We start from the raw sequence: 19,288 nt of genomic DNA, 5'->3' as shown, positions 1-19,288 counted from the left end.
AACTCAATATTTAAATCTGTGGTGTTTAGCAGACACTTTTATCCAACATGTCCTTATTCTAATGCAGATCACTACGAGTGTACAAACAGGAACACAAGCCACTACCCCAGTGTACAGGTTCGTTTAAGTGTGTATCACACAGGAGATTGCTTAATCTGAGGTCCAGTGGCTTCCTGTAGGGAATACTAAACATAGAGTAAAAAATGGGGGAAAAAAATCAAACTGTGAGATTATATGCTCCTGTCCACTTTATTAGGAACACCTGTACATGTGCATGTTCATGCAGTTCAATCATGTGGCAGCAGCACAATGTATAAAATCATACAGATTCAGGTCAAGCGCTTCAGTTAACGTTCGCATTAAACATCAGAATGAAGAAAAAGTGTGAACTCTGTGACTTGGTTAAACAAGCATATCAGCAAAGCATGTCCACCCACAGAACTGTCACTCCCTCAGTGTTTTTTGTTTTTCAAAAAAAAAAACACTGATGTTCACCATACTACAGCACTACCCACACCAAAAAAAACCTGTCGCTCCTTCAGTGTTTTTTGTTTTTCACACCATTCTGTGTAAACACTAGAGACTGTTGCGTGTGAAAACCCCAGGAGATCGGCAGTTTCTGAAATACTCAAACCAGTCTGTCTGATACCAACACCCATACCGCAGTGAAAGTCAGCCAGCTGAGGATGAATAATGGTGAGACAAGCTGAATTAACAAGGTGATGCAGGTGAGGCAATTGTGTTATTTGTATATAAGGCGCCTCTAAGAAAGGCTTTGTTCTTCAAAAGCAAGAATGTGTCGAGGCTCACCAATTTCCCAACAGATACGTCAGCGAATAATTCAGCACTTTAAAAACAATATTCCCAAAAACTAATCAGTAAGATTTTGGGCATTTCACCCTCCACAGTGCGGAATATAATATCCATCCATTATCTATACCGTTTATCCATCAGGGTCATGGGGTACACCCTGCCTTCCAATCCCAGCTGATTTGGGACGAGAGGTGGGGCTTACCCTGAGCAGGTCACCAGTCTATCACAGGGGTAATAGAGACAAACAACCATCACATTCACACCTATGGGCAATTTATGCTGCTTTTACACGGGCAGTGGGAACAAGTTGTGCCCACTTTCCTTCGTGTTTACACGCTCACTCGCTGTCAGTGGCAGACCAGAAGTTAGACAGGTGAACACAAATGTGTATGTGCAAATCGGTGATTAAAACCAAAATGGCAGGTCATTGGGGCCCAATTTCTCCAAATCCAACTGGGTATCTGCATCTCCCCACAACTGGATGAGGGCAAGAACCTCTTTGTTACATTACAGTACATTACAGGCATTTGGCAGATTATCTTATCCAGAGATGTCTGTGAAGATTCTCAATTATCCAGGTCATAGTAAACTGTGGGTGGTAGAAATGGGCAACTGGACTTGCTTGAAAATTCTTGAAAACGTTTCACCTCTCGTCCAAAAGGCTTCCTCAGTTCTGTCTGACTAATAGGGAGTATCAGATATTTATCTTCTCCTGGATCAGAATTCTGATGACCAGCTCATCTAAGGTGTCATTGAGGCATCATGTTGGTGTGGGTCACTGGAGGCTGGGTGTGAACGGCGAGTCATTAGGGTGATCAAAGGAGGGCAACCCTTTGATCACCCTAATGACTCGCCGTTCACACCCAGCCTCCAGTGACCCACACCAACATGATGCCTCAATGACACCTTACACTACATCCACAGGACAACAGCAACGAGATGTTATTTTAAAAAAATATCGCATCCAAATGGGCAACGATCAGTAAAATATCAGGTCCATATGGCAACGCAACGCTTGCTGAAAACGATGCAATACACATGCCACACCTCTAGGGGCCCTGTAAGACGGTCCCTTCGGAGACACCAGAACAATAGAAGTAAGGACGCATGCGCATAAACTATTATGCGTGAGACTTCATATTAGCCACAAAGTCAGAAAAATCTGTTCGTAAAATTACATTATAATGACCAAATACAATGAAAAGTATTTTTCCAGTCTCACCTGTGAAAGGTAATCCCATGTGATCTCGTTTGGACGGTAAACCTGTTGGTACAGTTAAACGCAGCACATGAATGAGGCATCTTTATTCTCCGCTTTGACCCATCCAATATGGCGGCGAGGATGACGCATGATTCTACGCGGAAGGCGGCGTCTTTAATGGTCCGGAATAAATTGAATGCTACATGTTGATGGATTAATTTGTTCTTCTACGCCCTTTTTGAGGAATGTATTGTAGGACTTAAACCAACATCTGAAGAGGTGAGATCGTTCCTTTTTTTCCCTATTTTTGCTGGCGGGATTGACTCTGCCCTAAGGGCTATTCTCTCTCTCTCTCTCTCTCTCTCTCTCTCTCTCTCACTTTGCACCATTACACAATAAATATTCACAGTGAAAATATTTTGTAAGCGCGTTTCATGAACCAAGTTATAGGATTTGTTGACAACTCGCATCGAGTTCGTTACACTTCTACCCGGCGTGAAGCACTCAGTCATGTGGTTGTGACATCATCGTAAACAAATCCGTTCTACTCATCCAGACGACTTCGCAATGGCAACGTTGCCAGATCTTTCCACTCTGGAACCCGTTCTCAAAAGATTGCGTTTTGGGGCACCCAAAACGCCGGTGCCGTGTGGACGCCAAGCCGAAACGATAAACAATTGTATCGGATTCACCTGAATCCGTTGCCGTGTGGACAGGGCCTTAGATGAGCTGGTCATCAGAATTCTGATTCTGATCCAGGAGAAGATAAATATCTGTTACTCCCTATTAGTCAGACAGAACTGAGGAAGCCTTTTGGACGAGAGGTGAAACGTTTTCAAGAATTTTCAAGCAAGTCCAGTTGCTCATTTCTACCACCCACATCTTATCCAGAGCGACGTACAACAAGCACACACACATACATCCAGCACCTGGGAAGCAGTTGGGGGTTAGGTGCCTTGCTCAAGGGTACTTCAGCTATGGATTTTTCCTGCCAGTCCAGGGAATCAAACCAGAACCAAGTCTGCTTGTCTAACCTTTAGGCCATGGCTGCCACTATTAGTCCAATGGACTAGTCTTTAGTCCAGTTATTACTGCGATTGGCTCAGGAATCACTTGATTCCTTCGTCTAAAGGCGAAGTTTCATAAGCAAAAACACTCGTGAAGAACTGACCCTTGAATTGGTCTTGTCCAGATGATAAAAGACCCAGATGAACGCTACCGCACACACGTAAGTCCTCCTACTTGCCACCAATTGTGTTGAGACAGTAAGTGGGAACAAGTTGCACCCAGAACAAGATGTTTCGGGATAAGTTGCACCACTTCGTACAGTGGAGCGAGTTGCGCCCACTGGTGTCAAATTGTTCCGGAACAAATCGTGTTCAGACGGGCAGTTGCACTGGACCAACTTGTTCCGGTGCCAGTGTAAAAGCAGATTTAGAGTAGCCAACTGACTGAATCCACATGACTGTGGAGGAAATCCATGCAGACACGGGGAGAACATGTAAACTCCACACAGAAAGGCCTCCGTCGGCTGCGAAGTTCGAACCCAGAACCTTCTTGCTGTGAGGCAACAGTGATGACCCCTGCACCACTGTGCCAACCACGATAAAATAAGGTCATATAAAATTCAAGGAATCTGGTCAAATCCGTCATGCATTTGTAAAAGACCTCATGACATAGGCTCAGGAATACTTCAGTAACTCTTTCAGGCAACACCATTCGCCACTGCATCCACAGATGTAAATTAAAGCTTTACAATGCAAAGCAGAAGCCACACTTTCAACACTGCTTACATTTCCTTCATGATGTATAAAGTATCTATCAGTCTACCTGTCTGTCTACCTGTCTGTCCATCTGTCCAGAAGCACCACTGACTTCTCTGGGCTCCGTCTCATCTGAGAGGGACAGGAGCACAGTGGAAGTGTATATTGCGCTCCTTTTTTGGAGCATGTTGCAGTCCTCAGATTTGAAATGAGTGGAGATTAAAAAAAAACCTACAAATAATGTTTTGTAGTATGCTCAGTATAGTACAGGATGAATAGAATTCACCAGTCACTCATTTTTTGTTTTTAGTTGCATTTATCATACTCTCATGATGGTTTTTGCACTTGACAAGATGTTAACTTGAGACGCCGAAGGCTGGTTTATACTTCTGTGAAGAATCTAGTCTGGAGGTATGGTATTGATGCGCATGCAGGGTGAGGCATTTATATTTGTGTGTAAGGTGCACGTCTCCTCTAGGAGGCGCTGTCACATGAAAGACACCAGAATTTACTGATTCTACACATAGAAGAAAAACCGAGTGCGAGCTCCGTATTTCACTGTAGGAACAATAAACAGAAAATAACGCAGACAAAACATTTTGAAACAAATTTACTGAAGGGAAAGAAACGTTGCATGTTTAATTATAAACCAAGTGAATTCTGACTGAAAGTATTTCGGAAGTGTTTTAACACGTCTTTACTTAGCAGTATGACTGACTTGAAGTGAAGGTTCTACTGCTCTCCGGAATGGGGCACAAAAATAACGCCAGAGTGTTTAAATCCATAGGATTAGATGCAGGGTTAAACTGGGCGTTATAATGGTCTACAGCCGCTACAGAGCCTCCCGCTGTATATTTTTATATGAACGCAATATCCTTATAGTAGATTTACGATTTTCATAGAGAAGGAGGAGCAGCTGGGAAGAAGGTGCTACCGAGTGAATCGACCAATCACAGTTGTTGCGGTCTATGTCACCACAAATTGAAGATATTTTTTCTGGAGAAGTGCACATCACGCTACGCTAGAATAAGGAGCGGGTACGTGGCTACACTATACTCTACGGCGGAAATTTGACGCGGAGGTATAAATTGACCTTTCGGCCTGCGCTGTTTTCACAGGCTAAGCACACAAACTTGAGCAATCCAAAAATAGAGCTATAATTAAACAATATTTCCACGTTATGCATGTCTGGCGGCAACACGCACACCACCACCCAAAAAAAAAAAGGTTGCGTGCGACACCAACATCCATTGATGATGAGGAACAGAAAAGGACGATGGCATTTTCCACACAATCTCACAAGCCTGCCTGGTCTTTTAATGAGCATGATTTTAAAATGGTACACTGCACTTCTGTTTCTCAAATTCCCTCAAACAAATTATTACGAATGGAAATATTACTCGCATGAAAATGGAAGTTACGTCATGAGGCTTATAGCGTAGTGTAATATAAAGGGTTATATTTTAGAGGTTTGCTGTGTTGCTTTTCATCAAAATAGAAGAAGAAGAACCCTTTATTCGTCACATGCACACTTCAAGCACAGTGAAATTCATCCTATGCATTTAACCCATCTGAAGCAGTGAACACACACACACACCCAGAGCAGTGGGCAGCCGCACCAGAGCGCCCGGGGAGCAGTCAGGGGTTCGGTACCTTGCTCAAGGGCACCTCAGCCCAAGGCCGCCCCACGTCAACCTAACTGCATGTCTTTGGACTGTGGGGGAAACCGGAGAACCCGGAGGAAACCCACGCAGACACGGGGAGAACATGCAAACTCCACACAGAAAGGCCTTCGCCGGCCACGGGGCTCGAACCCGGAACCTTCTTGCTGTGAGGCGACCATGCTAACCACTACACCACCGTGCCGCCCAAAATTAAGTGACAGCACTACAGTGTGCTTCATAACACAGTCCAACTAATTAATAATTTTATCAAGTAATTGTTGCGGCCCAAATGCAAAAAAGAAAAGATGTCTTCACATTTATGTGTTCATGTTGACTCGGGCTGAGTGTGTATACCAGAGACAGTGTGTCTGACCCTGTGGTCCTCACAGAAAAGAGGAGTGATTCAAGATGAGAGAGAAAGAAATGGACTGTGATGAAGCAGCGTGTGTTTTTCTTCACTGTATATAAACACTTGACCTGAAAAACCAGAATGTTAGAATCTAAGAACAGTTAAAATTTATTTTCAGTTACAGCATTTACTGTCATGCTCATCCACAGCAATTACAGAATTCCTTTATAGTCGCTCTTAAAATATCTCTTTATGCTGGACCAAATAGGTCAGGATCTAAGAATAACCTCAAACTAGAACTCTGTTTTAGCAAAGAAAATGGAGTACAGGTTGATTTTAGTATGTATTGAATGTTCATCATAAGAATTTAAGCAGTTTTGAGTTATTTGATTGTCATTAACCACGTAATTACTAAACTGTAACTTGATTTCATTGCAGCTGTAAAGCTCAAATATATTTTGAATGTTGAACCTGAATCGATAACAACGGCTCTGTGTGTGTGTGTGTGTTTAATGATTTATAGACCTGTGCTCAGTGGCCTCAGTGTGAGTGGCATTATACAACTACTGGTAACCTTGCACCGTGTGTGTGTGTGTGTGTGTGTGTGTGTGTGTGTGTGTGTGTGTGTTACATTTCATTGTTCCTGGTTCAGGTAGAAACTTGAAATTCTTGTTTCTTCAGCTGAAGCTGAGGTGAAGGTGACATTGCTGTGTGTTAAGATTAAGCTATATAAAAGGCAAGCATATATTTGGCAATTGTTAAAACATTTGTAATGAGGTGTATGCATACATTTATTTAAAAACATACAATTAAGTGAATTTTCATCAACATTAATTGGCCATGTTTATAAAAAGATCGTATGGCACAACCCTCCACATAATATATTTCCTAACCGTAATCATTGATACAGCTGGTGTGAGCATGTCTACTCGCGTCGTACAGTAATGATGCAGTGAGATCGGGAGCCAGATTTCTTGGTGTGAATACTGGGGGAAACTGCCTCCTGATTACACATCATGGAAATGGACACACACATTAAGGCTTCGACAATTCTGATGGATACCTGAGTGGTTGGGGGGAAAAGGGGTAATGGTCTGTTCACAGAAGCCATATGTGTATCTTTATGCTGTAAATGTAAATAGTTGTGTATATATTGAGTGTTGAAATCAACAAATAATATTTTATTTTAAAAAGGAAACCAGATAGATAGACAGATGGATAGCTACTGCTAATAAGCAATCACGTTGCTTGGTAAGTAGATTATTAAACCTGTTCCAGCATGACAGTGTCCCTGTGCACAAAGCAAGTTTCTTTGAAGACCTGTGGTATTCCAGAAAGCAGGCTGAAGAAACTCTGAGCCTCACCCTGAACTCTGAGTTGATGAACGCTGGGATGTAAAACTCCATGTTTTCGGTTCCAGAACAGTTGATCTGAGTTCAGTCAATTCTGATTATTTTTACTTTGAGTTAAATGTGTGTGTGACATGTATATAAAAAGCCATCATCAGTGGAGTTCTGATACTACGATTCATCATGGCAACCGGCGAGGAAAAAGGTTGCCCTACTTCCAGGTGTTTCCCGGAGTGTGGTGTGTGTGCACCCCTGAAGGTGTGCGGACTGCCTCTAGAGGGGAGCACATGACAAAAAATTGTAATGGCAGAAATGGAAAAATTATTTTTCAAAAATCGAAACCTGTCTGAAGTGGGGGGTTGGGTTTTTTTGTTTGTTTTAAAGTTTTGCGTGCATTTCAAAATATCATAAAATTTCAAAGTATTGTAGTCTAATCAGTAGACTATAGTAAATTATAACTTTGCACAGTACATCTAATCGGGGTCTCCAAATTCTCTCCTGCCGTCAGTCGATATGAATTAATTTGGCTTCATCATAATCGGGTTGACGAGGAAAGGAGACTTCATGTCTGACAGCTGCTTCAGGCTCAGCAGGAGGAGGAGTTTGTGAGAGAACCTACCAGTGAGCAGCTCATGTTCACAGGGTCACTTACCGTGGCAACTCCCAGAGTTTGAGTTACCTCCCTTTCTGGAACAGAAAACCCAGAGTTTCCCTCATCTCAGGGTTAACAAACTCCGTTTTCACTAAACCTGCTTTCTGGAATTCCCCCATAGTGTGCACTTGTAGCTGAATGAGCACACATCCCCACAGCCACGCTCCAAAATCCAATGGAAATCTTTCCCAGAAGAGCGGCGCTCCTTATAAAAGCAAAGGGGGAATAAATCTAGACTGGGATGTTCAACAAAAGCGTACCGTATGTGTGTGATTGGTCAGGTGTCGATACACTTTTGACCATATAGGGTGTGTGTTTGTTTACACATTTCTGACTGGCACCCAACAGCACAACATGACATGAGAAAACACATTCTTTGAGTCCTTGTTTTTGCAGGCAAGGCAGCTTCTTCCAGTTTCAGACCCATTTCACTCAGAGGTACGCTTTGGTTGATCAAGTAGGGATTCTCGATGGGTGAATTACGTATTTGTACAATGCATGCTGAGTATTGTAGTTTTGCTCCAGCAATGTGACACACTGTACAATACAGTGCAACAGAATACAGCATACCAAGACAAATAATATACAACCCTAATTCCAAAAAAGTTGTGACGTTGTGTAAAAACCTAAAGAAAAACAGATTACAATGACTTGCAAGTCCTTTTTGACCTACATTCAGTTGAATACAATACAAAGACTCTATCGCGATAGTAATGTGACTGCTCTGACATCCATCAGAGTGTCTAGGGAACATTACAGTAGTGGTTTCCCATTGCCTTCTCCTGGATTATTATAGAGGTTTCCTCCTCTCAGCCATCTCTCTCTCTCTCACACACACACACACACATGGTGGCAACTTAAAAAAGCGAACTGGAATCTTTTTCAAGATCTTTGTGCTGATCAACTCAGTCAAATGCCCCAAAATATTGAAAATCCTGTTGACCATTTCACTAAAACATGAATTGCAATTGCAGATGAAACGGTCCCAAAGACCTCAGGAAAGCCATACCATAGGTCCAACCCATGGTTTGATGATAACTGTAAAAAGGTCTTTGAATCCTGGAAAAAAAGCAGAGAGAGTTTTTTTAACAAGTATCCAACAACTGAAAATCTTACTAAATTGAAAATCGGCCGAGCTCAAGCACGTAGGACCATTAATGTAACTAAGACACAAAGCTGGAGAAAGTATGTATCAAGAGAAGATACATGTATGTATCCAGTCACTAAAAGAGGTCGTTGTTGAAGAATGGAAAAAGATTGATGTTGCAAAATATCGCCAACTTGTTCATTCCATGCCTAGAAGACTTGGTGCTGTCATTAAAAATCATGGAGGCCGTACAAAGTACTAGATGTAGTAGTTTTTGTTGTGGGGTGTACTCATTTTTGCACCACCCTAATTTGAGTAAAACTGAAAAATGTGTAATCTAAGTTTATATTATTAACCTTACTTTTCACGCTATAAGTTAAACAGATGTTATATTAAATTTTGTCTTTTCAACATTTTGGAAATTGTGTTCATTGAGATACTGTTTTTAAAATGTTACTTGTCAAAGGGGGTGCACTCATTTACGCTGAGCACTGTATAAACAAGATCAGTACATGGTCAATTCAAAATGGTTTCAAGTTTTTTAAATCTAAAACTGTATGTACACATTTTTGTCAACTTCGGTCCTTACATCATGACCCTTCCCTCCATGTGGATGGTGAAGAAATTCAAGTGGTGAAAGGGGTCAAATTCCTTGGCTTTAATTTTGATAATAAACTATCTTTCATTCCACATATGAAATGTCTAAAGAAGAGATGCTTTAAAACTTTGGATATTATAAAAGTACTGGCAAAAACAAAGTGGGGAGCAGAGTGTACCGTGCCGTTGCATCTTTTACAGAGTACTTGTGAGGTCCCGTTTGGACTATGGGAGCGTTGTCTATGGATCAGCAAGGAAATCATACATTCAGATGTTGGATACTGTTCGTCATCAAGGTTTAAGGCTGATTTTGGGAGCTTTTAGAACTTCCCCAGTTCAGAGTCTTTATGTGGAAGCAAATGAACCTTCCCTCCAGTTACGGTGCTTGAAGCTGGCTCTTCAGTATGCAATCAAACTTAAAGCATGCAAAGAGAATCCTGCCTATTCTAGTTTTTCAACCCCAGTTTTTGCAATTTTATGAGGCTAGACCAAAGTATATCAGACCTTTTGGAATTAGAATAAAACCTTTCCTTGAGGACTTGAATGTTAATTTGGACAGTCTAACACCAACACATATTTTTGTTCTGTTCCCCCTTGGATTTTGAGACGACCTGAAATTATAAAGGATTTAAGTCACAGGAAGAAATCAGTCACCCATCCAAATGAGTATCAGAATAGGTTTTTTGATGTACGACAGCGTTTCCCTTTACACGCTCCCATCTATACTGATGGCTCAAAAATGGATAACTGTGTGTCATCAGCAATAGCAGTTGGATCAAATCAGTGTGGCCTACGTATTCCAGAACTATGTTCTATTTTTACAGCTGAGGCTCGAGCCTTGCTTTTAGCTCTTGAATACATAGAAAAGACCAATCGACAGTATTCTTTGATTTGTACAGATTCTAGATCATGTCTTCAGGCACTGGAGTTTTTAAAAACTGATCATCCTTTGATTGTGCGAATACTTGAAAAAGTGGAACTTTTAAAAAATTTTAAATTTGAACATTGTTTTTTGTTGGGTTCCTGGCCATGTGGGTCTGAGTGGCAACAAGAAGGCAGACAGTGCTGCCAAAAGAGCCTTGAGTGAAGAAGTTACCGAATGTCAAATCCCTGCCTCAGATATTAAACCTGTATTGTGTTCTTATATCTCTGATAAATGGCAATCTGAATGGGATGAATGTCTTGATGATAAATTATATGAAATATGTCACACTGTTAAGAAGAGACTAATGTTTTCTTTTTCATCTAGGCATACTCAAGTAGTCTATACTAGATGTAGAATTGGACGTTCTAGACTCGTTTTTTTTTTGTTTGTTTTTTTTGTTTTTTGTTGACTGGAGGTGAACTTCCACTGTGTCATTTTTGCAACAGGCCTTTATCAATTAAGCACATTTTATTATCATGTTCTATCCTGAGAATTAAAAGGCAGCAGTTTTATAAAGAAGATAATCAAGTCAAGTCACGTCAACTTTATTGTCAAATGTGCTATACATGCACGACATACAGCACAGATGAAATTTCAGTCCTCTCTGACCCACTGTGCAAACAGGCAATGCAATAAATAAAAATAGAATAATTTAAATAAGCAGTATAAACACTCTAGATAAGAACTAGACATGGACTAAACACTCGTGTGTGTGTGTGTGTGTGTGTGAGAGAGAGAGAGAGCAGCCCCTCCCTCCCATGTGTGTGTGAGAGCGAGCAGCCCCTCCCCCACCCGCACGCTGCGAGCAGAGAGACAGAAAGAGCAGTTTTCCCTCAGCGCTCCCTCCAAACAATGGGGATTTACACGAAAACGGAAGGAGATACTCACAAAATTCTTTCACACTGAGTGCCACAAGGCTTTCCTGAACACACAGATGTCATTTTTTTTGTCTGTAGTGTAAAAAATGAGGACAATTTATTGACGAAACAAAACATGGGTCAGTTTAGGAGCACTGAGAAAAACCACGGCTTTGACAATCCCAAAATCGTGTTGTCTGAGATCGCAATTTTCGGTCGAAAATGATAGATCGTTCAGCCCTTATATATTAGGGCTGTCAAAAGATTAATTTTCTTGATCGCAACTAATCTCAGAAATTTCATAGTTAATCGCGATTAATCTTGATTTACTTTGCATGTGTAAAATTGATATTTTGCAGTAAGACCGTTCGAATCTAAAGTTAAACCCACAATGCAAAGTATTTCTGACCATTGTGTCTTAAATTGGAATAAAATGAAGACAGAGACAAAAGCAGAATTTATCTTTTGGCCTTTTTTATTTCAAAAAGAGTGTAGAGAAAGGAAAACAAGTATTAAGAATGAATGACTGGCTACTTTGGAGAAATTGTAAATAAATGAACACAAGAAAAAAATCAGAAAAAGTGCCATGTAGACCCACTTGTCTCTACTTCAGATTTGACTATGAACAATGTAATGTCAGGCCACTCTCTTCTTCAAAAATAAAATGTCACCATAAAAAAATAAATAACCATACAAAGCACTTCAGAACTTAAATTCAAACAAACCATTCAGAGGTCCAGAAAACCGTTGCTTATCCATCACAAAAGAGGACTAAACTGAAGACAACAGCGTGTCCTTCCATGCCAATGCCAACGACTCGATGGAAACCACACGCTTCCACTCGAGCTGCCTACGGATGCGTAGAAGGAACAAAAGACTAGCAAACTCGAAATGGCGCGTTTAACCGAAAATGAGTTTAATTAATACAACCAGAGGAGCTGCATGTGGATGGTACAAGTGCGGAAAATGCTGGTAAACTCTGATCGCGATTAAAAAAAAATATTCGCGATCACAATTTACATTAATCTAATCGCAATTAACGCGTTAATATTCCCAGCCCTTATTTATTTATTTATATATATATATATATATATATATATATATATGTGTGTGTGTATATAATAGCTGTTAAGATGAGGTAGTGCGGAATAGTGCAAATGAGCGAGGTAAAGTGAAATGTGCAGTCTCTGAGTTCAGTGTGTTAATGAATGTTGAGAGTGAGTGTGTGTGTTGGGGGGGGAAACTGTGAGGGTGACATGATGTCAGATGCTGAAGGGGGGGCAGGGGGGTGTGCGAGCAGAATCTGTGGCAGGGGGCAGAGGGGGGAGGAGGGGCAGAACAGGAAGGGAGTTGAGCCTCCTGACCACCTGGTGGAAGAAACTGTTCTTGAGCCTGCTGGTTTTGGCCCGGAGACTCCGCAGTCTCCTCCCCGACGACAGTAGGCTGAAAAGGCTGTGAGATGGGTGGGTGGGGTCACCTGCAATCCTGATGGCTTTGCGGGTGAGGTGGGAGTTATAGATTTCCATTAGAGAAGGGAGAGAGACACCAATGATCCTCTCAGCTGCTCTCACGATGCGCTGCAGAGACTTGCAGCAGGACACGGTGCAGGCGCCGTACCACACGGTGATGCAGCTGGTCAGGATGTTCTCGATGGTGCCTCTGTAGAATGTGTGCATGATGGGGGCCGGGGCTCTTGCTCTCCTCAGTTTGCGGAGGAAGTACAGACGCCGTTGGGCTTTTTTTGGCCAGTGTTGCGGTGTTGTTGCTCCAGGACAGGTCTTCAGAGATGTGCACACCCAGAAACTTGGTGCTGCTCACCCTCTCCACTGCAGCACCGTCGATAGATAGTGGAGCATGCTGGGTGTGCTCTCTCCTGAAGTCCACAACAATCTCCTTCGTCTTCTCCACATTCAGGCAGAGATTGTTGTCCCTGCACCACATGGCCAAGCGGCTCACCTCACTCCTGTAGATTGTCTCATCGCCATTGTTGATGAGACCCACCACAGTCGTGTCGTCCGCAAACTTAATGAAGAGATTAGAGCTGGATGTTGGTGTGCAGTTGTGGGTCAGCAGAGTGAAGAGGAGGGGGCTCAGCACACATCCTTGGGGGGCCCCCGTGTTCAATGTGATGGTGTTGGAGGAGTTGCTGCTGACCCGTACAGCATGTGGTCTCCCCGTCAGGAAGTCCAACAGCCAGTTGCACAGGGAGGTGTTGAGTCTCAGCTGGTCCAGTTTACAAATGACCTGCTGAGGAATGATTGTGTTGAATGCTGAGCTAAAGTCTATGAACAGCATTCTGACATACAAGTCTTTTGTCTCCAGGTGGGTGAGGGCTGAGTGGAGGGCAGTGGAGATGGCGTCATCGGTCGAACGGTTGGACTGATATGCAAACTGGAAAGGGTCCAGGGCGGGGGGGAGGGCAGACTTGATATGCCGCATGACTAGCCGCTCGAAGCACTTCATGAGGATGCGAGTGAGTGCAACAGGGTGGTAGTCATTGAAGCAGGAGGGAGACGGCTTCTTCGGGACCGGGATGATGGTGGTGGCTTTGAGGCACGTGGGGACAACAGCCTGGCTCAATGAGATGTTGAAGACGTCTGTAAAGACATCTGTGAGCTCCTCGGCACAGTCTCTCAGGACGCGACCAGGAATGTCATCAGGACCCGGGGCTTTCTGTGCATTTGTCGTCCTGAGAGCTCTCCTCATACTGTCTGGGGACAGCGTCAACACCTGGTCGCCGGGAGGTGGTGGGGTCTTCTGTGCCGTGGTGCTGTTGTCTGCCTCAAAGCAAGCAAAGAAGTCGAAGATAATGCTGTAAACATCTTTTCTAAGGTCCCACCTTTAAAAGTTTTAAACTTTCTAACTTGTATTGCTGTTAAAAAAACTTATTTAAATTATTTGTTTGATTGTTTAAAAAAAATATTGTGTAATATTTATTTTTACCTACTTTGGCCATAAAATAGCCACAGATGCTAAAATGGCAATAAATTAAATAAACAAACCGACAGACTTATTCCTGGTTAATTTTGCTACAGTATTAAATAGGAATCTAGGATTATTTTTGTTATCTTCTATTAGGGAGGAGAGATATGTTGATCTCGCAGCACTAAGAGCTTTTCCATATTTCAGGAAGCTCTCCTTCCACGCTAATTTGAACGCTACCAATTTTGTTTGACGTTATTTACGTTCCAATTTTCGAGTGGTCTGTTTTAATGTGCGAGTGTCATCATTATACCAGGGTGCTAATTTTTTTTTTTTTCTCTCTGACCATTTTCCTTTTTAGAGGAGCTACATTATCTAAAATATGTCGGAATGTTGACTCTAAGCATTCAGTTGCCTGATCAAGTTCTGCAGGGGCTGACAGTGACCCAATCAAAGTCGATAACTCTGGGAGATCATTTATAAAGCTCTGTGCAGTAGTTGACGTGAAAGTACGTTTAATACAGTAGCGTGGTGAGGTGCATATATTATTACTCAGACATAGTTTGAATGAGATGAGATAATGATCTGACATAACTTCAGACTGTGGAAGTGTGACTATATTTTCTACCTTTAACCTGAATGTTAGCATTAGATTGAGGGTGTGACCACCATTATGGGTCGATCCTATGACATTCTGATTAATCCCTACTGAATCTAAAATGGACACAAAAATTGTTTTCAAAGGGTCTTCTGGGTTATCGAAGTGAATATTAAAATCTCCGACAACTAAAGCTTTGTCTAAGGAAATAACCAGATCTGAGATAAAATCTGCAAATTCAGAAAGAAACTCAGAATATGGCCCCGGGGGCCTGTAAATAATAAATAACACAATTAACTGAGTAGACCTATTTTTCGAGGCTACATACATTATATGAGTATGAAGAACTTTTAAATGTATTAAATTTATAACCAGGTTTTTGTGTTGCACCTAGATAATCGTTATAAATAACCGCGACGCCTCCTCCTCTGCCAGTTAGACGAGGCTGGTGTATATAACTGTATCCAGGAGGACTCGCTTCATTTAATGCTATATATTCATTTGGCTTAATCCATGTTTCAGTTAAACACAGTACATTAAACTCCTGATCAGTAATGAGTTCATTAACCATTAGCGCTTTAGATGTAAGAGATCTAATATTTAATAGCCCCACCTTTAGATCAAAGGTGCTGGCAGCAGCTGTACAGTCAGTATGATCTAATTTTATATTGATTAGGTTACTGGAACAAACTCTCTATTTCTACCTTTTTGTTGAGCTCGGGGAACAGACACAGTCTCGATGTAGTGGACCCTGAGTGACGACTCTGTGCAGCTAGCAGACAGTCGGTTTAGCCTGTTTGTCTGCTCCCTGGCCTTGGCTCTGGATTGTCAGAAATTAACTAGGCCTGTTCTGAGACTATGACCTATGCTGCAGGAAATGAGAGCAGCACCTTCCCGAGTGGGATGGATACCGTCCCGCCCTAACAGGCCAGCAGTGCCCTCAAAATTAGTCCAATTATCTATAAAGCCCACACTGTTTTCAGAGCACCACCTGGCCAACCAGCAGTGACCATAACCTGCTGTAAGCTACATCGCCACGCCGCATTGGGATGGGGCCAGAGCATACTACAGCATCGGACATCGCCTTCACTAATTTAAACACCTCTACAAAGTTACTCTTAGTAACCTCAGACTGACGAAGGCGTATATCATTAGCTCCTGCATGGATAACTATCTTTGAGAACCTGTGCTTGCCTAGGACCCTAAGATCACCTGCTATGTCCGGCGCCCTGGCTCCCGGTATACACCTGACTAAAGCTGCTGGTGCAGCTGGTGCTTACCACAAATAAAGCTGTCACTAGCGACGGAGGAAGAATGACTAAACATCCTGCACTCAGCACACTGAACAAGCTGAAGGTGTGCCATGATGAAGAGATTCACGTACCTTAATCAAAGATCTGTTGATATTAAAGCAGATCCAATGGGGATGGCCTCCACTTGTGGTCTTTACGCAGGAGGAGAAAAAAGAAAGCTTCCGGTCTTGGCGTTCTTCCGAAAAAAAAAGAAAGGAAAAAAAATCGGGAAAACGAAAGTGAAAGTACAGTAAAAAAAAAAAAAATGAAGAGGATACTGGAAGATTATTTGTAGAAATTAAAAAAAAAAAAAGATTAATGCCAACACTTGCAGAAAAAAGACTCGTCGCAAACAACTTGGAACCAGGAAGTGCATAGCACAGAATGCACATGCGCCAACTCCTAACACTTTTTGATTTGATTCTTTACATAATTCCCCCCTCCAACGGCCTCTGCCACACTATCCCACTCCCTTTATATTATTAATGCCAGAGGACAAAGTCTCATCTCATTATCTGTAGCCGCTTTATCCTGTTCTACAGGGTCGCAGGCGAGCTGGAGCCTATCCCAGCTGACTACGGGCGAAAGGCGGGGTTCACCCTGGACAAGTCGCCAGGTCATCACAGGGCTGACACTTATGGCCCTTTTCCACTACCCTTTTTCAGCTCACTTCAGCTCGCTTCAGCCCGACACGGCTCGCGTTTCGACTACCAAAAACCAGCACGACTCAGCTCGCTTCAGCCCTGCTTAGCCCCTAAAACCCGCACCGTTTTGGAGTGGGGCTGAAGCGAGCCAAGCCGTGCTGAGTGAGGCTGGGGGCGTGAGCAGACACTCCCCTGTGCACTGATTGGTGAGGAGGAGTGTCCTCACATGCCCACACACGCCCCGCGAGCGCGCTGGGATCTGTAAACACCGCAAACCCGGAAGAAGAAGAATTACGAGAATTTCTGAAGCCTTATGCGCCTCGCCTCATCTATACACTCTTGCCAGTATCTGTTGGCGTTGTCGGTGACAACAAGCCACAGCACCAAGACCAGCAACACTAACGACTCCATGTTTATTGTTTACTATTCGGGTCGTGAGACTACCGCTTAAAAGCTCACTGATGTCACTGTTTGCGCTGCTTAACGACATCACCTGACGTCCACCCACTTTCGCTAACTCCACCCAATGTGTCCACCCACTTCCAGCCAGCACGGTTCAGCGCGGTTGTAGTCGAAATGCAACTCCAACAGCCCAACTCAGCACGGCACGGCTCAGCCCAACTCAGCCGCGTTTGTAGTGGAAAAGCGGCAATAGACACAGACAACCATTCACACTCACATTCACACCTACGCTCAATTTAGAGTCACCAGTTAACCTAACCTGCATGTCTTTGGACTGTGGGGGAAACCGGAGCACCCGGAGGAAACCCACGCGGACACGGGGAGAACATGCAAACTCCGCACAGAAAGGCCCTCGCCGGCCACGGGGCTCGAACCCAGGACCTTCTTGCTGTGAGGCGACAGCGCTAACCACTACACCACCGTGCCGCCCCCCAGAGGACAAAGTGGCAAATAAAATATTTTTTTCTGGACTCTACTTCTGAAAGCAGAACCTCCTCCTCTTACTCACTGAAATTTATTTTCTTTTTTTTTCTTGGCCAACTTGCTACTTGCTTTTATGATATTTCCTGAATCTGAAGAGGTGTAGTCTTCATTAGCATATTAAAATTGGTGTAATTGAGGGAGGAGAGGGGGATGGGTGAGGGGTTTGGAGTGTGGTGCATGTGCACTCAGTTTCTTGTTGATTGGCATAAAATGTGTGTGGAATCCTGCTTGTGCAGTTTCATACATCTGAATTTTTTGATGTGTGCATATGCTACATTTCAGTGTGAATTCTACATGAGGCTCCTAGTGTGTGATCTCTGTTGGTTGTGAACGTGTGTGTGTGTGTGTGTGTGTGTGTGTGTGTGTGTGTGTGTGTAGGGACCTCAATCGTAGCAGTGATGATTGGTAATACTCGTGGAATGGCGCTGGTGGAGCTGTTGCAGAAGGATGTGTCCATCTCCATGACGATAGAGGTGGGGGTTCAGCATGGCTTGTGGATGAGTCACTATTCCCTCTTATTCATCTCCATTTCCTTCTTCATCATCACCACAGCAACTGTGTGCTACTTCATCTTCTACTTTGCACAAAGACTCAACAATATACGTCGGCGGAATCATAAACAGGTTTGTATATTTACACAATCACAGAAATGTAACACAAAACATGTGGACATTGGCCTGCCCCTTGAGCCGGCTGTGATTTCCGATTGGCTTATGGAAGGATTGAACAGAATTATAACTACGCTGCTAATCTTCCGACAGGTATTACTTGTTTTTTGTAAAAATTTACCGTTATTTATGAAAATATAAATTTGCGTCCTTTAATAAACCTGAAAACTGAGTACAAGGTGATGATGGTATTAAAGTGTTTATTTTTTACAGAACAGAAAATACCATACACTGTCATCAAAATATTTGTAATTTTTTTGGTATATAGTCAAACATGCAAGAATAATCAACATTTTGATCAATTCTTCTGTAATGTCCTGCTGAATTCGGGATGGTTTGATTAGTCCAGGTGAGTGTTGGGAAGCATGTTCGATATTCTGACTTCCTCAGGAAGGAAGCCGTTGTAGAGTCTATTGGCAGTAGCACAGATGCACCAGTACCTTGTGCCAGATGGCAGGAGTGTGAAGCGTCAGTGAGAGCGCTGAAAGGGGCCGTCCACAATGCTGGTGGCTTTGCAGATGCAGGGCTTGTTGAAGGAGCTATCGATTGTGGGTAGAGAGAGACCACTTGTTGGTTGTCCTTACAGTTCACTGTAGGGTTTTGTGGTCGTGCAGTTCCCATACCAGACAGTGAAACAGCTGATCAGGATGCTCTCTGTTGTTCCTCTGTAGTAGGTGGTGAGAATGGGAGAGGGGATTTTGGCTCTCTTCAGCCTCCACAGGAAGTAGAGATGCTGCTGGGCCTTCTTGGCTAAGCAGGTGGTGTTGAGAGTCCAGGAAAAGTCCTGTGTGATGTTCACACAAAAACACTTGTAGCTTTTGACTCCACAGTTGTTCCATTGGTGTGCAGTGGCCGGTCCACTTGGGTGTACGCTGACTCAACATTGGTGCTGATGAGGCCCACAGCTGTAGTGTCCTCAGCAAACTTGATGCAATTGGAGCTGAACCTTGCAGCACAGTCAC

General features: G+C 43.0%; 1 protein-coding gene across 2 annotated transcripts in view; it reads left to right on the top strand.

Moving 5' to 3' along the window:
* Positions 1-19,288, top strand: part of rnf128a (ring finger protein 128a) — a 37,094-nt gene that overhangs the window by 1,400 nt on the left and 16,406 nt on the right. For both annotated transcript variants that reach the window (XM_060912755.1, XM_060912756.1), the window contains exon 2: positions 18,037-18,281. In XM_060912755.1, the coding sequence (XP_060768738.1) occupies positions 18,037-18,281 (245 nt within the window). The remainder of the gene's footprint in view (positions 1-18,036; positions 18,282-19,288) is intronic.

This window comes from Neoarius graeffei, chromosome 28, assembly GCF_027579695.1.
Source record: "Neoarius graeffei isolate fNeoGra1 chromosome 28, fNeoGra1.pri, whole genome shotgun sequence".
Taxonomy (NCBI): Eukaryota; Metazoa; Chordata; class Actinopteri; order Siluriformes; family Ariidae; genus Neoarius; species Neoarius graeffei.
Note: the sequence above shows the minus strand (reverse complement) of the source record. Positions and strands in the feature narration are given on the sequence as shown.